General features: G+C 42.6%; 3 protein-coding genes and 1 long non-coding RNA gene across 6 annotated transcripts; 2 read left to right on the top strand and 2 right to left on the bottom strand.

The window, feature by feature from the left end:
* Positions 1 to 829: 829 nt before the first annotated feature.
* LOC112769790 (uncharacterized) lies at positions 830 to 1576 on the bottom strand. Its single transcript, XM_025814257.1, has one exon. The coding sequence runs from the start codon at positions 1574 to 1576 to the stop codon at positions 830 to 832; it is 747 nt and encodes a 248-aa protein (XP_025670042.1).
* A 10711-nt stretch (positions 1577 to 12287) lies between these two features.
* Positions 12288 to 15083, top strand: LOC112771536 (ABC transporter G family member 1). Its single transcript, XM_025816303.3, has 6 exons — positions 12288 to 12356; positions 12690 to 13160; positions 13241 to 13327; positions 13411 to 13542; positions 13625 to 13909; positions 14058 to 15083. Exons 2-6 carry the CDS (start codon positions 12780 to 12782, stop codon positions 14739 to 14741), a joined length of 1569 nt encoding a protein of 522 aa, XP_025672088.1. The 5' UTR covers positions 12288 to 12356; positions 12690 to 12779; the 3' UTR covers positions 14742 to 15083.
* LOC112771535 (pentatricopeptide repeat-containing protein At4g13650) lies at positions 14987 to 21496 on the bottom strand. Of its 3 annotated transcripts, XR_011876327.1 has the most exons (5): positions 21220 to 21463; positions 17290 to 19550; positions 16585 to 16711; positions 16306 to 16503; positions 14987 to 15596 (listed from the first exon to the last, which is right to left on the bottom strand). XR_011876327.1 is itself a non-coding variant. In XM_072225438.1 (2 exons), exon 2 carries the CDS (start codon positions 19449 to 19451, stop codon positions 17622 to 17624), a length of 1830 nt encoding a protein of 609 aa, XP_072081539.1. In that variant the 5' UTR covers positions 19452 to 19550; positions 21220 to 21496; the 3' UTR covers positions 17223 to 17621. The 3 variants fall into 3 exon arrangements, 1 of the variants encoding a protein (XP_072081539.1); XR_011876326.1 differs by lacking the exon at positions 14987 to 15596 and having other exon boundaries at positions 16152 to 16711; XM_072225438.1 differs by lacking the exons at positions 14987 to 15596; positions 16306 to 16503; positions 16585 to 16711 and having other exon boundaries at positions 17223 to 19550; positions 21220 to 21496.
* Positions 21497 to 22350: 854 nt separating this feature from the next.
* On the top strand, positions 22351 to 23134 carry LOC112771533 (uncharacterized). The gene is made up of 2 exons (XR_003187106.3): positions 22351 to 22592; positions 22680 to 23134. It is a non-coding gene; the product is annotated as an uncharacterized lncRNA (long non-coding RNA).
* The last annotated feature ends 976 nt before the right edge of the window (positions 23135 to 24110 follow it).

The raw sequence follows: 24110 nt of genomic DNA, 5'->3' as shown, positions 1-24110 counted from the left end.
ACATTGCAAGATACTCCGGGCGATGCAGAAAGCACCCAAATACCTCCACTATGCCCCTGAGCTTCTTCAATATGAATAGGAGTATAACCTAATCTGTTCCAAAAGACAGCCATCTTTTGGAAAGCACAATGAGTCTCTAAAATGATAAAAACGTACGGATGAAAATTCTTTACCAATTGTTTCAGATGCACCCGAGCCAGCTTATTTCCAGCTCCTCTCACATTCCAAGCTATAATGTTTACACAATCCATATTAATATTACTTGGAGTGAGACCCACACCTCAGATTATTTGAGGGTAGTGAGTGGGGTCTCCACTGTAACCACACTGTGCCCATTCTCAACCGGAGAATTCTGAAAAGAATTAGGCCTTAATCTCTTTAAATTGCTTTTGAATGGCATTTTAGAAGTCCCCGCGCCTTGCGAATAAGCCCCTGCCCGTTCTGAACCAGGTCCTTGCTTGCCACCCGTCACACCTTGAGCAGAGGTAAAACCTGACGAAGCTAATTTAAAGTTCCTCGCTTGTTTTAACACTTGATTGCCCTTACTTATGTGTAAAGATGATTCAACCACATTGATGCCTTTCATAGCAGGTTCTCCTTTAGCAACATAATTAGAAGATTTATCCACATAAACTTTTTTGGACTTATCCTGGTCATGCATACCCAAAAAGACCTTCTTGCCCTTTGCCTTTCTTTCCACTTTGGTCCACGTTGTATCCCCTGCATGTGCCCCTTCCATTACATGCACTTCCTTATCCTTATTCTTATCTATCCCAATTGTAGTACTACCAAAAACAAAAGGCTTTTCAATATTAGAAGAAAATGGCACCTAATCTATCTTCTCATGATCTTGTTCCTTGTCTTCATTCACCCCTATTTTATCAATGTTCGCTGAAATTGAACTAATCAATTTACAGTCCACACCAACATGCCCATAACAACCACACGTATTGCAGACCAACTCAAGGCTTTCATATTCAACATCCAAAACCCTCCCATCCACCTCAACACTACGAGTAATGGGAACGCCTAAATCAATCTCCACACAAGCCCTCGCATACTTCCCTCTTGCTGCCATCTTAGTTGCTACATTGACTTTCACTGGCTTTCCCACCGCAGCGACGATCCTCAACATAGCCTTCTCATGGTAGTAACGAATCCCTAAGCCGTAAAAGCGTACCCATACCATGGTGGATCCAAAAACCTCCTCCTCTGAATAGAACTCAGGTGACCATGGTTTTACAGTAAGATAGAACCCAGATATCATCCAAGGACCACCAAGTAATACCCTCTCCCGATCTTCGAAAGCATCAAATTTCACCAGAAAATAACCATTTCCTACATCCAGAACTTGAAACCCACCCTTCAATCTCCACACCATACCCAACTTATGCACCATTGCCGTGTAACTCATATGCTTGCCCAAGACTTTGACGACGATCGCTTCCTTATATGGTACAGATAACGCCGCCAGCCCTTCTTCTGAGAAGATGACCCGAGGAGGATGCGAATCCCCGTGGTTCCCTTTGATCACCTTGGCTAGCCTCTCTCCATCTAAAGCCTCATTCCAAAGCATAGGAGACGGAGACTTCTATCCAGTCACCATGTCGCGGAAGGAAACCTTTTGAAAGCCATGTTCTTCCTTAGAAACCCTAGTATCCTCCTCCTTCTCACCAGATACAAACCCCCGACGCTCTCCCCTTAGTTCTACCGCCAGCATTACTGGTTACCTCACTGTGTGTCACCCTCTTCGTGAACCCCCCGCTCACTCCGTCACTCATACCTAAACCCTAGCAGAAAGAGTACAGAAAGAGTACATCGGAATACATTTTAATTTACACTTGTCTTCTTATAAAATTATTAATACTTAAAAATTGTTACATAATGATTTAATCGTTACGTGAGGTTTACTTTTTAATTTACCCATTAATATCACTACTTATGTTAAACTTGATTCCACGGCAGGGTAAATGTTACGGCCTGGCCCAAACTCACGCGGGTTAACCCGACCCGAGTTCCCGCTGGCCCAACAACGCGCCCTCCACCCGACCCGGACACGCGTCCCGTACGGCTTGCACACAGTCGTGGGATAGCGCCCTTGAGGGTATGGGCCTGACCACTTGAGGGGCCCACTACTGACATGTATATAAGGGGGAGACTGGCTCTCCCCCCGAGGTACGTCACATTCTTACACCACCTCCTTTCCGCCTGCACATATTCTGACAAGAGCGTCGGAGTGTCTTTGCAGGTGGCACCCCCCTCTCCATACGAAGTGCTCGGGACCTCGCACACCCGGGACCAGGAAACCACGACCAGACGAGCTTCTCCACCATCCCAAGCGTTGACCTCGGGGTCCTAACCCGAACCGTCCGGTACCCGACACACCGAACATTGGCGCCGTCTGTGGGGAAACTCGTCCATGGATTTCGTGCTGGTCCAGACTGGGACAGGTTCCGAGGTAGCGCCTCCCGTGCTCGGGGGAGGCGCCGTCGCGACGGAATCCCGGCAACAGCAGAGGTCGCCCCCGAGGGATGCGACGCAGACTCACGAGAGACGCCCCTTCGGGGGGACAGGTGATAACCACGCCAGGATAATGCAGGAACTACGCCACAGAATGCAGGACTTAGAGCGCAGGCTAGCAGAAAGAGAGCGCGACCAACGCTCCCCAGAGCGGAGCCCCACCCGTTCCCGTTCAAGGAGCCGCTCGAGGCGCACACCGAGTCCCCAATACGAGTCGGAGAGCACTGGGGGGCGGGTACGCCCCAGAAGAAGAAGTCGCGACCCCATTATCTACGCCCGACACGAAAGGCGGCGCGCGTCGAACAGGGGCGACGAGGAGGCTCACCGCGAGAACAACGAGTCGAGAAGAACTGCCCGAGGACCCGTCATAATAGGAGCGACTCCTTTCCACCGCTCCATACTCGAGGTCCGACTACCGAAACACTTCGACAAGCCGACAAACATGAAGTATGACGGAACGCAAGACCCCCTGGAACACTTGACGGCCTTTGAGGCCAGGATGAACCTAGAAGGGGTGGGAGATGAGGTCAGATGTCGCGCCTTCCCGGTCACCTTAGCGGGCCCGACAATACGGTGGTTTAACAACCTCCCGCAAGGCTCGGTGATCCAATTCTCCGACATCAGCCACGCCTTCTTGGCTCAATTCACAACTAGGATTGTCAAAGCCAAACACCCAATCAATTTGCTGGGGGTGACACAGAGACCCGGAGAGCCGACCAGGAAGTACCTGGACCGTTTTAATGACGAGTGCTTGGAAATTGACGGTCTGACGGACTCAGTGGCAAGTTTGTGCTTAACGAACGGGCTCTCGAATGAGGACTTCAGGAAACACCTCACCACAAAGCCCGTCTGGACAATGCAAGAGATCCAGTGCGTGGCCAAAGAATACATTAATGACGAGGAAGTCAGCCGAGTTGTGGCTGCCAATAAACGGCAGCCGGCCTATAACCAAGCCCGGCACTTCGAAGCCAGAGAAAGACCAAAGGAACACGCCAGGGACGGCGGTCCGAGTAAACCACCCAAACCGTTCCCCCGAGTTGGGAAGTTCACCAACTACACCCCCCTCACGGCATCGATCATAGAAGTTTACCAACAGATAGCAGAAAAGGGGATACTGGCGAAGCCCCGACCACTGAAGGACAGGACGGGAGGAAACAAGAACCTCTACTGTGATTATCACAAGGGTTACGGGCACAAGACCCAAGACTGCTTTGACCTAAAGGACGCCCTCGAGCAAGCTATTAGGGACGGCAAACTCGCCGATTTCTCCCACCTTATAAGGGAACCAAGGAGACGCAACCGGGACCACGACAGCGAAGATAGATCCCGACCAACGAGGCGACGACAAGAACCAGAGGGTGACGACCACGGCCTCACGGTGGTAAACGTGGTAACGGCCAGAAATACCGCCCCGAAGTCGAAATCGGCACAGAAAAAAGATGCCAAGGTCCTAGCGATCTCCACCTCACCCGTTAGAAGTCTTAAGGGTCTCCCAACTATCTCTTTCGGCCCGGAGGATCAATGGTTCGACGAGGCGCCGGAAAGTCCGCCCATGGTCATCACGGCTAGGGTCGGAACTGGCCTCATCAAACGAATCCTGGTAGACACGGGGGCAGACTCAAATATCATGTTCCGAAACGTTTTCGATGCCTTGGGATTGAGAGATTCCGACCTGACGACCCACCAGCACGGTGTGGTAGGGTTAGGTGACCACTTCATCAAGCCGGACGGAATTATCACACTCCCGACCTCTGTGGGACAAGGGCAAAGACGGAGAACAGTCATGGCAGACTTTGTGATATTACGAGATTCGACGGCTTATAACATCATCCTGGGGAGAAAGACCATTAACGACTTGGGGGCAGCTATGAGTACGAAACTACTGATGATGAAGTTCATCACCGATGATGGATCCGTGGGATCCCTCAGGGGCGACTTGGAAACGGCGGTCGCTTGCGACCACGCCAGCCTTTCTCTCAGGAAAAAATCCAAGGAAGCGTCAGGGGTCTTCCTGGCCGACCTGGATGCCAGGGTAGACGACAAACCCAGACCAGAGCCAGAAGGAGACTTGGAAAAGTTCAGAGTCGACGAGGAGGACGATAAATTCACATTCATAAACAGAAACCTCCCCCACGAGATAAAGGAGCCTTTGATGGAAATGATCAGGGCCAATGCCGACCTCTTTGCCTGGACACCTGCCGACATGCCCGGGATAGATCCCCAGCTCATGTCGCATCACCTGGCCGTAAAGGCAGGAGCCGAACCAGTGGCCCAGAGAAGGAGAAAAATGTCGCAGGAAAGGGAGGAAGAGGTGGCCAAGCAAACGGCCAGCCTCTTAGAAGCGGGATTCATCCGGGAACTGGACTACTCGACTTGGTTGTCGAATGTGGTTCTGGTTAAAAAACACAACGGGAGGTGGAGAATGTGCGTGGACTACTCTGACCTCAACAAGGCTTGTCCCAAGGACTGCTACCCCCTACCTAATATTGATGCACTCGTCGACGCAGCGGCAGGGTACAGATATCTGAGCTTCATGGACGCCTACTCAGGGTACAATCAGATACCGATGCACCGACCCGACGAGGAAAAAACGGCGTTCATAACGCCAGGGGGCATCTATTGTTACAAGGTAATGCCGTTTGGTCTAAAAAATGCCGGAGCCACATACCAAAGGTTGATGAATAAGATATTCAGCGAACTCATGGGCAAAACAGTAGAAGTCTATGTGGATGACATACTCGCAAAGACCGCACGACCTGACGATCTCCTGAGCGACCTTAACGGCGTTTTCTCGTCCCTACGACAACACAACATGAGGCTTAATCCGCCCAAATGCGCGTTCGCCATGGAGGCCGGAAAGTTCCTGGGCTTCATGATCACTCAAAGAAGAGTGGAAGCCAATCCCGAGAAATTCCAAGCGGTCCTTCAAATGAAGAGTCCGGGTTGCATCAAAGACGTCCAGAGACTTGCTGGGAGATTGACAGCTTTGTCCCGTTTCCTCGGTGCATCGGCAGCAAGGGCCCTACCTTTCTTCAATTTAATGAGAAAGGGAATGACGTTCGAATGGACCCCAGCGTGCGAAGAGGCATTCAACCACTTCAAGGAAATCTTGACGGCACCACCAGTCCTCGGGAAACCCAGAGCCGGAGAACCGCTCTACCTCTACCTGTCAGTAACCGAGGAAGCGCTTGCCGCGGTCCTCGTTACAGAAGAAGCAAAGACATAACAACCTGTTTACTTCGTGAGCAGGGCACTCCAGGGACCAGAGCTGAGGTATAGCAAACTGGAAAGACTGGCGCTGGCGCTCCTAGTGTCCTCCCGAAGGCTAAGACAATACTTCCAGAGTCACCGTATAGTTGTGAGGACAGATCAGGCGATTCGACAAATACTGCAAAAACCTGATTTGGCTGGTAGGATGATGACCTGGGCCATCGAGCTCTCACAATATGACCTACAGTATGAGCCCCGACATGCAATCAAGGCCCAGGCAATGGCAGACTTCTTGGTGGAGGTAACGGGCGACCCTCCCGAGGAAACGGGCACACGGTGGAGGCTTCATGTGGACGGAGCCTCCAACCAAACGTCCGGAGGAGCAGGGGTCATCTTGGAAAGCCCAGCAGGGGTCATCTATGAGCAATCGACCAAGTTCGAGTTTCCAGTGTCGAACAATCAAGCAGAATATGAGGCTCTCCTAGGCGGACTAATGCTGGCTCGGGAAGTCGGGGCGACGAGGGTCGAAGTATGCAGCGACTCCCAAGTCGTCACCTCACAGATAAACGGAAGCTACCAAGCCCGGGACCCCCTCCTCCAAAAATACTTGGAAAAGGTTAAGCAAATGACAAGCCAGTTCCAGGAGGTCATTGTCCAGCACGTTCCAAGAGAAAGGAACACACGAGCAGACCTCTTGTCGAAGCTTGCGAGCACAAAGCCAGGATCGGGCAACCGGTCGCTCATCCAAGGCATGGTGAAGGAACCAACGGTCACCCTCCACTTGACGGAGTCGAGCCCTTCATGGCTGGACCCCATCACCAACTTCCTGGAACTCGGCAAGTTGCCCGAAGATGAGAAAGCAGCCAAAGCTTTAAGAAGGGAGGCGGCCAGATATGCAATCATACAGGGACAACTATTCAAAAAGGGACTTAGCCAGCCCCTATTGAAGTGTTTGCACCCCGACCAAACGGACTACGTGCTCAGAGAAGTCCACGAGGGGTGTTGCAGACACCACATCGGGGGCAAAGCCCTAGCAAGGAAGCTCATCCGAGCAGGATACTACTGGCCGACAATGATGAAGGACTCAAAGAAATTCGTCAGAAAATGCACGAAGTGTCAACAAAACGCCAACTTCCACAAGGCACCGGCCTCCGAGCTAAGCTCGCTAACGACTACACGACCTTTTGCACAATGGGGAGTCGACCTCCTGGGACCTTTCCCGGTCGGCCCAGGACAAGTCAAATACCTCATCGTCGCCATTGACTACTATACCAAATGGGTGGAGGCTGAGCCACTAGCCACGATATCGTCCTCCAACTGCCGGAAGTTCATGTGGAGGCAGGTGATAACCCGTTTCGGTATCCCGGAGGTGGTTATCTCGGACAACGGGACCCAGTTCACCGACAAGAAGTTCATGGAATTCCTCCCTGGCCTGGGGATAAAGCAAAAGTTCTCCTCAATAGAACACCCCCAAACGAACGGGCAGGTAGAGGCCGCAAACAAAGTCGTCCTCCTTGGTCTAAAGAAGCGCCTAGACAATAAGAAAGGGAGCTGGGCTGACGAACTCCCCTCCGTCTTATGGTCTTACAGGACAACCGAGCAAAGCGCCACGGGGGAAACTCCCTTTCGCCTGACATACGGGGTCGACGCGGTGATACCAGTCGAAAACGGCGAACCGAGCCCCCGACTACTGCTCGCGGGCATGAGCGAAGCAGTCGAGAAAGACCTGATTGAGGAAACGAGGGAGATAGCTCACCTAACAGAAACCGCGCTGAAACAAAGAATAGCCCTGCGTTACAACGCAAAAGTCCTCAAACGAGATTTCGAGGAAAGGGACCTCGTCCTGCGACGCAACGACATCGGCGTCCCGACCCCAGGGGAAGACAAGCTAGCGGTAAACTGGGAAGGACCCTACAGGGTAAGGGAAGTACTCGGCAAAGGTGCTTACAAGCTCGAAAGACTCGACGGCAAGGAAGTACCCAGAACATGGAATGCGGGTAACCTGAGAAGGTTCTACCCATGACCAGACGATTCGCCGAACTAAGAACTTAAATAAATAAGTAAATACCCGCTTTGTCCACATGACAATTTACCTTTTTATCTTGTCAAATATTCGCCATATTGGTTAAATTGCTTGGCTAACGATTAACTCATACTTAGTTAATTTGCTTTTTACTCATGCTTGCCTACTTGTCTGCTTTTTTACTTCCTCCCTACGTGCGACGCACACGAGCGCACCTTAAAACGGAAGACCGGGACTGATCACCCCGGGGGCCATCTTAGTCACGGCCAAAGACCACTGCGACGACAACACGACCACGGCAATCCAAGCCATAACTATCACAAAACGGGAAAACCGGCGCGAGCCCCCCAAGAGAAATAACAACGAATACAATAAACGACAACCCGGCCAAACGACCAAACAAGTATAACTTATCAAGAGTCAAAACAAAGAACGAACAACAGGTTGTTCAGCAAATGCATTACAAAATATCCTAAGTTACAAGACTTCACTTCCTCGGCATATCAACGATTTTTCCGTCCTGGATAGTCTTGAAAACGCCAATTGACGACGTCTCGAAATCAGGAGCAGCGATCCTCAGCTGAGCCTTCAGGGCATCTTCGGTCATCAAGATAGCATTCTTCCCTTGCTCCTTGGCCACCTTAAGCTTCTTCTTAAGCTCAGCGGCCTCTGCTTTAGCGGCCTTCGCCTCCGAGACGGCCTGCTCCCGCTCCTTTTTCAAGGTGACAACCCGACCCTGAGCGGCGTTCAGTTGACCCTCCAATGTCATCTCGCGCTCAAGAAGCCGGGCCACGGTCTTATCGGATGCCTTCAACCTCTCCGCAACAAACGACGACTTCTCCTCAGCAGCACTAAGCTTTCCCCCCATCTCGGACAGCTGACCCTGGAGGAGTTCAACTTGAGCCTTAAGGTCATTGTTTGCCTTAGCAGAAGACTCAAGCTTCCTCCGAAGCGCCTCCATACCGGATAACTCGAATTCGGCCTTCCGAGCTATCACGGCCCCACGAAGCAAGGTGCGATACATCCACCTCGCCTGCCCGGACAGTTCGGTCTCATGAAAATGCTCTTCTGTCCCGGGTATCAGTTGGGAGTCAATGAATTTGGTAGCATCAAAGTTCCTCTCCATTATGGTAAGGGCCCCTTCCGGGCTGGAAGACATCTTTCGCTTCTTGGGAGTATGGATAAGCTCCACATCACTATCCGGATGAGGGGTGAGAGTCACATGCCCATCAGTGGGCCTTTCCTCGCGGGTAGGGGAAACCTGGCCCCCTACGCCCTGTTTTCCCGACGTTTCGGTATCCCGGGTAGGGGAAGCCTGGCTCTCCTTCTCCCCCGAAGGACCCTCCGACTTACTGACGTCCTTCTCTTCGGCATTCTCGTCATCACTTGCCTCAAAAAAGGTCTTCATCAGATTCTCAAGACCGGTCATGGTAGCAGACATTTCCACTGCGACAAACAACAGGCACGTTAGTCGTTAGATCGGAAAGAGAAAAACAACGACAAAGAAACATAGGCAAACAAAGAAGACAACTCACGAATATAGCTCCTGGCGGCCTCCCGCTCACCCATAAGAAGATGCGGGTTCACGGGGTTCTTTTCAAAGATAGCAAAAAGGACGTCGGCTATCTGCTTATCTACAGCCGACAACCTTTTGTACGTCACTTTGACGAAAGGATTCGACCCCGCGCCAAAACTCCAGTAAGTCTGGATAAGGCGCTCCCCCTCTAACGACAACCAGAAGGGGTGACGACCCTTGACGGGACGAACCTTGAAGTACTTATCTTTAAAACCGTGGTAGGAATCCTCAAAAAGGCTAAAAATCTTCCTACCCTGGGCAGAACGGAAAGAAAGAAACCCTTTTCTCGCCTTCCCCTGTTTGGAGGGGTTGGTAAGGTTGAAATAAAAGAGAAAAACGTCCACTGACGCCGGCAGCTCCAAGTACTCGCAGACCATTTCGAAGCAGCGGATCGAAGCCCAGCTGTTCGGATGAAGCTGAGACGGGGGGACGGATATCCGGTTCAGCAGCGCCATCTGAAACTCGGAGAACGGTATCCGAACACCGACTTGCGTGAACATGGACTTATAAAACCAGATCCAATCGGGGACACGAGGGGAGTGAAAATTGAGCTCATAAATACGCTCATGGGGAGCAGGGACAATGGCCTCGTAGTTGGCCTCTTCGTCAGTCCCCCCACACAAGTAGCCGGCTTGCCGGAACTCCGTCAATTCCTCCAAACCCATCTGGTTGGGTGAGCTCCTTATATCGTCGGTCACCCAAGCATACGGGTCGTAAGCCGCACCAGATCCGGAAGACCGGGAGACAACGCGAGGCATACCTACAGCGGGGTACCACTCCGTTAGTCTATGAGGTCGGGAGTCCGAAAAAACTCAGAAACTACGCCTTTTCAACCCAATCGTGACCAAACACGGCTAAAAACTACGCCTACCACATAAACCACCCAAAAAACCTATCCTGGAATGGTACCCCTCCCCTAACTCACCTACCCCAACATTGAAAAACCTTTCAACAAAAATAAACTAGCCATGCAACAAACGCAAGCTGCAATCGCACAGCAGCAGGACATAACACAGATACCAAAGGAAAGAGACCAAAAAATTACCTGGAATGATGAAGGAAACTTGGACTGAAAGTTGAAGCAGGAGGGAGTTCGCACTGGAAGCTTTGGATGTTAGGGAGAGAAGGAGTTGGAAATAGTAAGAGTGGGAGGTGGATAGGGAGAAAACTGTTTAAAAACCACTTCCAAAAGCGCGAAAGGAAGCAGGGGCAAGATAGTCTTTGCCCGCAGGTTTTTTCAAATCATTATGAGCATTAAATGCCCAGCGCGGAGAACGAAACGGCAAACAGATGGCACAGCAGATCAAGAGACACGCGCACAAGAGACGTGTCTCTCCCACGATCAGCCGACCCAACGACAACGTACGAACGTAGGCATGACGCGCCACCAATGGCCCTCACGGCCATCGCTGACACGTCGGGGGCACTGTTACGGCCTGGCCCAAACTCACGCGGGTTAACCCGACCCGAGTTCCCGCCGGCCCAACAACACGCCCTCCACCCGACCCGGACACGCGTCCCGTACGGCTTGCACACAGCCGTGGGACAGCGCCCTTGAGGGTATGGGCCTGACCACTTGAGGGGCCCACTACTGACATGTATATAAGGGGGAGACTGGCTCTCCCCCCGAGGTACGTCACATTCTTACACCACCTCCTTTCCGCCTGCACATATTCTGACAAGAGCGTCGGAGTGTCTTTGCAGGTGGCACCCCCCTCTCCATACGAAGTGCTCGGGACCTCGCACACCCGGGACCAGGAAACCACGACCAGACGAGCTTCTCCACCATCCCAAGCGTTGACATCGGGGTCCTAACCCGAACCGTCCGGTACCCGACACACCGAACAGTAAACATTATTATTATTATTATTATTATTATTATTATTATTATTATTATTATTATTATTATTATTATTATTATTATTTTGATAAAATCTTAATATTGTTATATTTATAAAAATAACTATTTTTTGATTCACTATTTAAATGATTAACAAAAATAATAAACTCAAATAAATTATTTTAATTGTCCGTATTTAAAAGATTTATTTTAAGAATTTAAATAAAAAATTAATTAATTTTGATATCTATTAGTATCCAAAAAAATTTACACAAATATAAAATAATTTAATATATATGAACAAAAATATTTAATTAATAACTCATATATGATTTTAAAAAATACTTAAAAATAGGCGTGCAGCATTTGTACTTAATTCCGTATTTTTAGGTACATGGATCTAAGATTGTATAAAATAAAGATGAAAATTTTATGTAATTATTTTTATGTAAAGTTAATAATTGATAATTATTAGATGATAATTTAAATAGTCAATGAGTAATAGCTCAAATGGCATAGTCTCTCCATACTCATCTAAGAGGTTGCGAGTTTGAGTCTCCTATTTTTAGAAAAAAAAAAGATGATAATTTAATCAAATTTTTCAAATTATCTGAATAATTTTTAACTATTAACTTCACACGAAGATAATTAGAAACAATTGAACTATAATGAACCCATCATTGAAACTCCTGATTTGATATTTCTATTGACATTAATTATTTTAAGATAAACTAAGAACAAATTTAACACCTTTCCATTTTTTTTTTAAATTATGTGCTATCCCTCGATCGAGTGACATTATTTAAAGAAGATTACATGATGGGATATCAAATATAAAATACAACACACACATAACCATAGAATACATTTAAATTTATCTTAGAAATGTTAATTAAGAATTAATAATACAAAGTTTTACATTGTGATCATTTAATAAAATGTCTGTACTTATTAAAAGAATGTAAGATTGTAAATAACCGAGTTATATACCTTTTCTAATGCAATCATATATACTTAATAATATATATTTGTCAAAAGAATTTTAATATTAAGATATATGTAAATGCATTATTAATAATGAGCTATATGTTTGAACTCATATTTCAGGTAGATTAGATTCAAACACAAGACAAACAGGAGAGATTCTCATCAACGGTCGCAGAGAAGCGCTGGCCTATGGAATCTCGGTACAAAACCACACACTATAATATTTATTATTTTTTATTAATATTTAGCCAGTAATAATTCGTATTCATATTTACATGAATTTTACATACAAGAAGCATATAATTTGTACTTATATTTATCAGAATTTATACACAAAAATCAATACTATTTGTAATCATAATTTTCAAAATTTGTACATATAAATTAGTAAAATTAATTTGTTAAAAACACTTTAGTATTGGTGCTGATTAAATGATGGTGAAAAATACTAAAAATTACCATGCCACAATAATGATTAAGTAGTAGTCTTAATTAATTTGAATAATTAGCAAGAGTTTAAATGTATGGCATAGGCATATGTGACACAAGATGATACCTTATTAACAACCTTAACGGTGAGGGAAGCAGTGCACTACTCAGCTCAACTCCAACTACCTGATTCCATGTCCAAGGCAGAGAAAAGAGAGAGAGCAGAAATTACAATAAGAGAAATGGGTCTGCAAGATGCCATTAACACAAGAATTGGAGGTTGGGGCATTAAAGGAATCAGTGGTGGTCAGAAGAGACGTGTGAGCATCTGCATTGAGATCCTAACACGCCCAAGGCTCTTGTTTCTTGATGAACCAACAAGTGGACTTGACAGTGCTGCTTCCTATTATGTCATGAAAAGAATTGCAAACCTTGTTCAGAAAGATGGCATTCAAAGAACCGTTATTGCTTCAATACATCAACCAAGCACTGAAGTCTTTCAACTTTTCCATAACCTTTGTCTTCTCTCTTCTGGTACAACTGTTTACTTTGGACCTGCCTCAACTGCTACTCAGGTTCGTATCTTTTTTTCTTCTTTTAATTCATTTAGTTTTAGTTATAATATTAAATTCTGGTTTTGTTTCAATGTATGTAGTTTTTTGCTTCCAATGGTTTTCCATGTCCTGCACTCCAAAACCCTTCTGATCATTTACTGAAAACTATAAACAAGGATTTTGATCAGGTAACTAAGATTAGCTTCACTTGAAGATACTTGAGAGCATTCAGAAATAATTTGATGGTATTTTGAATTAACTACTATTTCAGGATACTGACATGGGTTTATCTGGCACTAGAACAGTGCCTACAGAAGAAGCAATTAGAATCCTTATAAGCGCATATGAATCATCTGAAATTAACCAACAAGTTCAACAAGAAGTTGCAATGCTATCTAACCAGGTTTCTTTCATTTCATGTCTATTGCGTGTGCATTCATAAGCTATAATAAAAGCATTGATCCATAACTCAATTTATGTTTCAGGAGACTAGATCAGTAGATCATAAGAAGAGAAGGCGTGCTGGTTTCCTTAATCAGTGCATTGTTCTTACCAAAATATCATGCGTGAACATGTTTCGTGATCTAGGCTATTATTGGTTACGTCTTGGAATATACATTGCATTGGCCATAGCCACTGCCACAGTTTTCTATGATCTAGGTACAAGTTTCAGCACAATTCAGGACAGAGGAGCACTTCTTATGTTTGAATCTTCATTCATAACTTTCATGACCATTGGTGGATTCCCTTCCTTTGTGGAGGTCATGAAGGTAATTTAAAGAACTATTCATCACAATATAGAATTTAATTTTGATGCACTGTTGGTATAAAACTATTTTTCGTATGCATCCAATCAAATAATGTCATGTTAGTAAAAATAACTATTTTTAATTGAATTGTTGTTATATATATACGTAGGTATTTGAACGAGAAAGATTGAATGGGCATTATGGTGTTGTGGCATTTGTAATTGGGAACACAGTATCTAGTGTGCCGTACTTGGTTCTAGTATCAGTGATTCCAGGAGCCATAGCTTATTACCTTCCTCATCTTCAAAGAGGATTCGACCATTTTGTTTACTTCATATGTGTTCTGTTTTCTTGCCTCATGTTGGTTGAAAGCCTAATGATGATAGTTGCAAGCATAGTCCCAAACTATCTAATGGGAATCATAAGCGGCGCCGGAATCCAAGGAATCATGATGCTGGCCGGAGGGTTCTTCAGATTGCCCAATGATCTTCCCAAACCATTTTGGAGATACCCAATGTTCTATGTTGCATTTCATAGATTTGCATTCCAAGGATTGTACAAGAACGAATTTCAAGGGCTAAGCTTTGCAACAAATGATGGAAATGGCTCCTACATTAGTGGTGACCAGATTCTGAGGGACATGTGGCAAGTTGACATGAGTTACTCCAAGTGGGTCGATCTCGGAATCTTGCTTGGGATGATTTTGGTGTATCGAGTGTTGTTCTTCTTGATCATCAAGATTACGGAGAAGTTGAAGCCATTTTTTGTGTCATTCATTTCAGGGTCTCCCAAGCGAGAAACACTAGTGATGGAGAATAATGATGATAACTCTGCACTAAGTCATGAAGCATAAACCCAAACATAAATCTAACTGTATGCTTATAATTATTTTCAAATTAAATCTATAGTAGCTAGGTTTGTGATTTATTTTGGTGATTTTAATTTGTATATATATTATTGTTGATTGGTACATAAGTATTGTCTTGTAAACCAATTTAGGTTGGTCGAGTAATCAGTTCTCTCATCCAATTAGTTCAGGAATTATGCTTGAGTGTTGAAGGCAAGCTTCAGATTTATTCATCCATGGGCAATGCAATCTTGTAATCCATACGATAATCATAACCACTATTACTCAGTATCTGATCTCCTTAAAAAAGAAATAATTATATACAGTTCTTCTCAAGTATTATAATAACCTCAGTTCACACATACTAAGCAAATATATGATTATATTATATGTTATTATGGTTCTGCAAGGCAAGCAAGCAAATGAATCATGCCATTGCTCCTAGTCTAGTCACCTTAGTGAACCTGAACTTTGCTTGCGGGCAATTATTCATTGCTGTCACAACAATAGGCTTCACTTTCTCAAAGCTCTTGATGATCACCAAGAACAAAATTCTGTATGTCACTGCCATTCCTATCAATATAGCAACATCATTCCATTTTGAGTAACCAATTTCCACTTGCCACAAGTTTCTAAGTATCTCTTCCCCACTAATGTTTATCATAGCTCCTCCATCTTGATTATTGTCGGTGAATGTTAGGTCTTGAAACTCGTTCTTGAACAATCCTTGGTATGCATACTTGTGGAATGAAATATAATGCAAAGGGTATCTCCAAAACGGTTTAGGGATATCGCTTGGAAGCCTATAGAATCCACCATCCAACATCATCACTCCCAATATTCCGGTGCTGAAGATTATGCCTAGCAGGAAATTGGGGACAATGCTTGCAACAATCATCATGAGACCCTCAACCAAAAAGACAGAAACAAAAAGTATAGATGTAAAGTAGATGAATTCTTGGTGTCTTTGGTAAAGTCCAACTAGGTAATAAACCACTGCTCCAGGGATCAGTGACATCAATAGCAAGAATGGAACTGAAGATAATGTGTTGCTAATGGTGTATGCAGTTACCCCATAATGTCCATTGAGTCTTTCTCTTTCAAACACTTAATTATGGATCATTTCACCAACATATTCAGTAATTTGACATGATCATATTTAGAATGTTTCTTGAATACAATCATTATTGCGCTCTCTGCCTAAATATTGTTCATCCACGTTGGATGAGGAGTGAGTTCCAATCTAGGCAGAGCTCACGCCCCATTAAATAGTGGATGAATAGTACGTAAGTGCACATAACAGGGTGGTATAGGTATAATTATGTCACATAGTTTGTTCTTAACAGAAATAGTAGTTTACCCTCATATCTTCCACAAAAGAAGGAAATGCACCAACAGTAATGAAGGTAAGGAATGTAACAACAAATACAAGCAGTGAAGTTCTGGCTTGACATCAAATAAATCAAGATTTAAGCCTTTAACATTAGGTTTATTAAAATTTTTGCTACAAATAATGTAGCTATGATTGTTGAATTTTGTGCAATATGTGTCTCAAGGTTGATTTGTGTACCTGAATTGATTCACTGCTTCAGCCAATGTCAAAGAACATGGTACCAAAACTTAAAGCCAAAGCACCATAGATAAGTAGGCGCAACCAGTGATAGCCTACGTTACTTTACATGTGCACAAAAGATCCCCTGGTAAGGACCATGCACTGTTATAAAAAATCAGCATGACTTTTCTTCTCCATTGCATCTAAGTCTTGCATCTATTATTAAGACCTTCAGCAATTATACAATTTCTACTGCATATGGATATTAAATCAATTTTTTCAACAAGTAGTACTCACCTTTTTTTTATTTGAACTATTTCTTTATGAACTTGGTGACTAATTTCAGATGAATCATTTTATTCAACAAGTATATGAATGGATTCTTCTGTGGTTAGCCCTTTAGCCAATCCTTTCTCAGGTCCTCCTGAAACAAAGAGGTGAATCAGTTGAGTTTCTTTACAAATTTAGCATTGTAGCATTGAAAAATAAATTAAATTCATATAACTCAAAAGTAATAACGCTATCTTGCCAATGTTCTTACTTCAAAAAGTTCCATGTTAATCAAGCAAAACTGAGAAGTTAGTCTTTAAATTAAAATGTGAATATTTACAAATAATACATTTGCTGTAGATAAAGAAATATCAGATAGTATTCATAGAAGTTAAAAGGAAATCACAGGCCCCATGCCGAATTTTACCAATTGTTGTCTTTCAGATTGAAGTGTTAAAGAACCCTATGAGACAATGAGATTGGGCAGTAATATGTTTAATGGTAGCTGGTTAGTTCTCCGTCACTCACATCAGCTACTTCTGATGAAAGCATAAAATATGTTAAATGATTAACACAATCAAGTAATTTCATTATTGATTTAGAGGCAAACCATGATATATTATCCTACGCATAATCGATGCTAAAATAGTTAAAGCTCAATGGTCTCTCGAGAAATATTCAGTTCAGTGACCAAATCTGAAGTAACATAGGATTTGCAGTTTGCAACTTTACATTATCCATGATGTTTGCCATTGCTGCTATAGAGATAATTGAAGGGTATGCTAGAATTAATGGTAGCTGCTAAATGCTCTACAGTTGCATAAATAACATCAGAATAAGGATGTGTTTTATCCTCTACCGAGAAAAGATGAATATTGTTTAATTCAATCCAGCTGCACCCTGGATCTTTTCTCAATTTTACACTCTGCAATCTCTTCCTAAGAATTGACTTCTGCCCCCATCTACCTAGCACCGCATACATATTTGACAGAATTACCAAAGGCACGGTCGGGTTCGGATCCAAGCTGAACAACTTTTCAGCAACTTTCTCCCCTACTTCCATGTCATTCCAGAACCAACATGCATGTAGTAAAGCTCCCCAAATTAGGCATCTTTCTAATAAACTCTTTAGCTTCTCTTACATGGCCTGATCGACCAAGAAGATCCACCACACATGTGTAATGTTCTATGCTTGGGGTTACTTTGTAAAGTTCCTCCATCGAGTGAAAGATTTTCAAACCTTCATCAACTAGACCGGCATGGGAGCAGGCAGAAAGAATGCCAACAAAAGTAGCAGCATTTGGCACAACTCCTTGAACTAACATCGAGTGGAAGAGTAAAATTGCCTCGGATCCTAGTCCATGATATGCATACCCATTGATAAGAGCTGTCCATGCTGCTACATTGGGTGAAAAAATGCTGAAGAATGACCTTTGAGCATCAGCCAAGCGACCACATTTGGAGTAGAAGTCTATAAGGGCAGTCCCAACATAAACATTTGCTTGGAACGGTGTCTTGGTTAAGTGGCCATGAAGCAACCGTCCTTGCTGAAAAGAACCTAGAGATGAACATGCACGAAATAAAACAGAGAACGTCGATCTACTATAATCAACTGACAACCTACGCATCTTCACGTATAATTTTAATGCCTTCATGTACTGGCCATTTTGAATACAACCAGACATCATCGAATTCCATGTCACAGGATTTTTCTCATCTTTAGTTTTATCAAAAAGTTTCACAGCTTCATCAAGTTCACCGTTTTTGGAGTATACAGATATCATGGTATTTAAGGAAGTTAAATCCTTGAGACTCATTTGATTGAATAATTTCTTTGACTTCTCAAAATGACCAATCATAGCATAACCTTTAATCATCAAATTATATGATACGTGATTCGTCTCTCTCAACCTGTAAAATATCATCTCAGCTTCTTCAATTTTTCCCGCGGAGATAAGGCAACCAATCAACAAGTTAGTCACATTCAAATAAGTTTCTCCTCTCATGCTCTCATGAACTCTCTTGGCATCACCTATGGCTTCACAATCACAATAAAATTCAATCAACCCGCCACCAATCGCATTATCAAAAGCAAACCCTTCCTTGATGCAATGCCCATGAACAACCTTTCCCTGCCATAGAGCTCTCAGTCTAGTGCAAACTCTCACAATAGAGCACAACGTGACCTCATTAGGCAACACTCCAGAACTCCTCATACACCAAAACAAATCCAAAGCCCTCTCATGCCCATCTTCCCTCTTCGCATATCCAGAGATCAACATGGTCCAAGCCACAACATCACGATTAGGCATCTTTTCAAACATGTCTAGAGCCTCACCCATATTGTCACGCTGCACATAACCCGCAAGCATCAAGCTCCATAACACATCATTCCCGCCATGAAGCTCCTCAAAAACTACCTTAGCTTCTCCAATTCCACAACACTGAATGTAAAAATACAACAAAGCACTCCCCACAAGGCCAAATCTCTCGTATCCAGACCTCAAAAGTAATGAATGAACTTGCTTCCCATGAACAAGTGACCCATAACGTGAGCATGCGCTCAACACCGAAGAGAAAGAGACCTCGTCAAGCTTAACGCAAGAGTGGTGCATGAGGGAAGCAAGGGCCAGAGCTTCAATGTAGCATCCCCATTGCGAATATCCGGAAATCATAGTATTCCAAGTGGAAACAGTTCGAAGCGGCATATCATCGAACAGGTGGCGTGCTAATTCAGGTCCGCCGGATTTAACTCTCCTGCTAATGGAAATGTTGGTGGCAATCACGTGACGAAGACAAGGAGTATCCAAATCTTTCAAAAGGGTGGTGAAAAGTCGAAACCTTTGCTTCCAGCAGTTGCACTTCCAGGTGCCAAGGAGGAACAACTTCTTCATGGTGTGGAAAAGATGGTGGTGTCTGGGCTTTGGGACGTAAAACTTGTGTTATTGTTCTCTCATCAATCAGAATAGACATTAAAATAACTAGAATGAGACCTGCGTGATGCGCGGACGATAAATTAATGATAGTATATAATAAATATTAAAAATGGCTATGTTTTGTAAAATTAAATTAAATATGGATAAACTAAAGTTAAATTTAAAAGGTATTTTGTTTAAAATAATTTATAATACAAAAAATTTGGATATTAGAACAGTACCAAACAATCCAATTCAATTCTCAATTCCATGAATCATAAACAAAAGGGTGTCTAAAATATCCATAGAATCAATCAAATTCAGCATTAAAAAATATCAAAAACCAAATTTTGCAGTTAAACAGAATAAAGTAAAGATGGGATTTATACTCAAATTCTCCTTAATCTTAAACCATGTCTCAGCACATACTTTGTGAGCAGCAACAAAATCATCTTTACAAGCACAACCCAATTCAATTGGAACACCAGACTTAGAACTATCACTCTCCAAACCTATGTGACAAATTCTGCAATCCCTCTCCACTTTGTGATTAGTATTATTATTAATAATATTAACATTGCCAACTAATAAATGGATATTGAAGCTTTAAACTTTATTTAACAACAAGCTGTAACAAGGCTCAAATAACAAATTAACCAATTTAATTAATACACAACTCCAAACACAGCAAGTAATCTACTTCATACACTCTTCAAAAGCAGTCCCAAATCATTTGCAATAACAGTGAACTATGCTTCATAAACTACTCAAATTATCAAAATCAGAAACATGAAATGCACTATTTAGACGCATACCAATTTCAAGAAATGCATAATTGGCACAATTTATTAAGCATAGCAAAGCTAAGTTCTCAAAGAAAAATTTTAATTGAACACAAAAACACAGCACAACAGTCAACAGAGCACAGCAGCGAAGAAGACACAAAACAGGCATACCCCACGTGCAACACTTAGTTTCAAAGGATTCAAGCCTGAAGACCCCATCACCTTCTGCAGATGAATTATTAGAATCATTAACAATGGAGTAATTCACAGAAAAAAATACCGCCCACCTTCTAAAGAATTTCATCCTTAAGCTGGATAGCCTTTAGGCTAAGTTAGTTAAGAGTAATTCCCCCCCCCCCCCCCAAAGTCCCATTCAGCTACGCAACAAGCAAGGAATTGAACTCAATGCACGCCTAGCGCGCTCTGCAACCTCACCCTACAACTCTTATTTCATTTTCAGACTTTCACACATCTACACACTTTTTTAACCATCTAATAATCCCATCTAATCAAAATCAAAATCAAAATCAAAATCTTTAACAACTGGCACCCTAATTCTGAAGTATGCGAGTTTTCGGAATCATTCAATCGAATAATTGAAGTGACCCCCCTCTCTCCCCTTAAAATACGCCAGTTAAATCAGACAGTTCTCAACCTCCATCAAAGACCAACCACCAAACAATCAGAAGGAATCTACTAAATTAAAGGAGACATTAACATGAATTAATTATAAGGCGACTGCTTGAACAAAGAGCTAAAATCAAAGATCTCAAAAACCAAACTACACCGAGTTCACATAAATAAAAATAAGCTAAATCCAAATTGAAATTAAAATTATAAAAAAAAAAAAAGAAACGAAGAATAAATTTGGGGATGGTGGTGGCAGCTAGCGGAGGCACATTGAAACAGGTTACCAGGTTTTTCCTTTTTTTTCTTTTTTTTTTTTTTCTTTAACAGAGTACCTGAAAATGATGATGAGTAAGATGATGTAGTAGTAGGAGGGGATTTTGGTTTTCTGCAGAGGACCATGTGCATCGGTGAGAAAATCCCAGTGTCACCACCTCTGGTCAAATAGTCAGCGGTCTTGAATAGCATCTCGTGAACATCCACGGTACCCTTGGGAGCAATCCCCAGCGCCGCCAGAACAGTGACCACAATGTGGTTCCTCCAGTAAGCGATCCGACCCTAGGGTCTCCCAGCAAAACGATGGAGTTTTGCAGAATTTAAAAAAACGGCCGGGTCCGGTTCAACGGTCCAACATAGGTTTTTCAAATCTTCGGTTTCAACGTCTGTCTGAACCGCTATTCTCTTTGGTTTGCAGTTCGACAAGTTTGACCGATCAGTTCGAATCGGTTTTCAAAATCTTAGTACAAAGTGATATTTTTATTTAGTGGTTTGATTTTTTTATTTGTTTTAGTTGATAGACTTGGATTATATTGTGAGTCGATATTTACTAGACGGACATCTAGATACCGCTCTCGACAAAAAAAAATTGGTGTTGAGCCCATACATCACAAAAGTATTAACAAAATCATAACATTAATTTTTTTACAAAATTTTGACAGTATTTTTCTTTAATTAGAGGCGTTCACCAAACAATATTCTAATTTCTTAAAAAATTAAAGCTACATAACATCACTGACATTATAAATTCAAAAGTTTTTAGAGAAATTATGGCAGTTTTTTTTTTTAAATTAGAGGTCTCTCAACCAAACAACATTTTTAATTTTTAATTTTCAATTTTCAATTATTGAAGTAAATGAAAGGTAGAATTGGTAAAAAATGAATAAATTTTTTACCTAATTTTTCAAGAGTAATCAGCAACCATGAACGTGAAACGCGAAAGCTACAAATTTTTAGGTTTTCCTGAACGTGCGTTTAGAGACAGAATTATTTTTGGGTTCAGAAAGATAAAAATTGTCAAACATAAAAATAAAACTTTCAAAAAGTTCAAACGCACTTTTTTTTTTCTCAACGCATTTGCTAAACACATCCTTAATCTATGTGTTAATGATAAAAAAATATTGACAAAAAAAGCTAATCAATCTTATAAAAATAAAAATTAAATACCAAAAAAAATATTTTTTTTTATTGAGAGACTTGTTATTTTAGAGGTAATTTGTTAGAGGCGTTTAGGTCCAAAAAAGATTCATAGCGTGTTCTGGAAGCAGCTGCACTACCCATTGGAAGCTGCCACAAAACGTGAAAAGGGACACCGCAAATTTCTCAGCTTTGGAATCCAACTTTTGGAACGCATAAATTAGGGAACGCCTTGAACTCAAAAAGAACGCAACGCGAAGTTTCATACGATCCAATCTAACCATCTTTAAGACGAGTAAGTTTCTTACAAACTTTTCCTTTTTTTTTCCTCTTTAAATCTTCGAATATGTAGGATTAAACGCTGAATTCTGAATTTTTTCAGTTTTGGCTGAAGACTTTGATTCAATGGGTGAAGCAACGCCATGTTCTTCTTCTTCTGTTAATGGCAGCAGCAGCACCATAAGTTCTGAAGCCCCAAAACCGAGGAAGAAAATCTGCTGTGCTTGCCCTGAAACTAAGAGGCTCAGAGATGAATGCATAGTTCAGCATGGTGAAGACTCTTGTACAAAATGGATTGAAGCTCACCGTTTGTGTCTTCGTTCTGAGGGGTTCAATGTTTGATTGTGGTAATTTTTATCTTAATTTTCTTTAAAAAGGGGACATTTTGGAGGGATAATTGGTTTTGAAATTACATTATTGTGTTTTGAAATCTTAGTATAAGGAATAGAATTCATAGTTTCATAATTTATTGTAATGAATCAGGAGGTTTTGTCCTGGTTAATCTTCTTGCTGAGACTTTAAATTGAAATGACTAGTTGATATGTTCCACTTGTCAAATTCCAGTGGCTATGGTGTTTTGAATTGTAGAACCTGACTGGTAAATCAGGTAGGTGATGATGTTTTTCTCTTTTGACTCTCCAACTGAGGAGTAGCAAGCATACATAGATACACATATTTCTGAAATTTGAGTAGTAGAGAGGTTTAGCTTGGTTCTTCACTTTATGTTGTTTATGTGGTGAACGGTGATATTGTGTTTTTTCTTAGTTCATGGATAGAGATTAGCTCTGATTTGTTCTGCTGAACCTTAGTGCAGAACTGATTAAAAAGAAATAGGGTGAGATATAGATAAGCCTTATATAAATGCCTTTTGTGTTTTGATGTTGCATAGTTGCATGCACCTAATAATGAACTTGAATATACTAATAGTGAGTAGTTAATGCCTTAATCCAGCAGAATTCCTCATTCACTTTTGTCATAATGTGCATACATTAGAACACTTGATTCTGTGTAGCTTTAGGAAGCTCTTTTAGAAATTATTCTAGTAGGTAAGCCTTTCAAATTTGTGTTGGATAAACAATTTTTATTTCTTAAAATGTGATTCTAGAGTCAATTATGCTTAGATTTTTTTCCTGTGATTCTTTAGTTATGTATGATTCAATTATGTTCAATAAAATCGTGCACAAGTAAATTATTATCTGAAGGAATCCAAGTAATGGATAAAATCAAAGAGATTCTACCACTCTTCTTTTGCTCTGCCTCTGCTCCTTTGCTTTTGGTTTTATTTGTTCTTTTTTTTTTTTTTTTAATCTGGAACTGGTTCTTCTAGTTAGAGTTAAGGGGCGGCAGTGGCAGTGGTGTAGGGGTGATGGCTGTTGGGGTTGTGGGTGGCAGCTAAAATTGTGGTGATAAGGATGAGGGCTGAAGGGTTGTGACTGTTTGGGGTTGGGGATCGGATGGATTTGAGTTTAAGGTTGAGATTAGGGTTGAAGATGGATTTGGGGTAAAGGTTAAGGTTTGGGGTAATTTAGATTTA

This window comes from Arachis hypogaea, chromosome 18, assembly GCF_003086295.3.
Source record: "Arachis hypogaea cultivar Tifrunner chromosome 18, arahy.Tifrunner.gnm2.J5K5, whole genome shotgun sequence".
NCBI classification, from domain to species: Eukaryota; Viridiplantae; Streptophyta; class Magnoliopsida; order Fabales; family Fabaceae; genus Arachis; species Arachis hypogaea.
The sequence above is the reverse complement of the archived record's forward strand: the minus strand, read 5'-3'. Positions and strand labels throughout refer to the sequence as shown.

Excerpts from the sequence above, each read along its gene's own strand:
- LOC112769790 (XM_025814257.1), bottom strand. The coding sequence starts at position 1,576 with ATGCTTTGGAATGAGGCTTTAGATGGAGAGAGGCTAGCCAAGGTGATC.
- LOC112771536 (XM_025816303.3), top strand. The coding sequence starts at position 12,780 with ATGTCCAAGGCAGAGAAAAGAGAGAGAGCAGAAATTACAATAAGAGAA. Across the intron at positions 13,543-13,624 it reads TTGCAATGCTATCTAACCAG|GAGACTAGATCAGTAGATCA; the intron begins GTTTCTTTCATT and ends TTTATGTTTCAG. Across the intron at positions 13,910-14,057 it reads CCTTTGTGGAGGTCATGAAG|GTATTTGAACGAGAAAGATT; the intron begins GTAATTTAAAGA and ends ATATATACGTAG.
- LOC112771535 (XM_072225438.1), bottom strand. The coding sequence starts at position 19,451 with ATGAAGAAGTTGTTCCTCCTTGGCACCTGGAAGTGCAACTGCTGGAAG.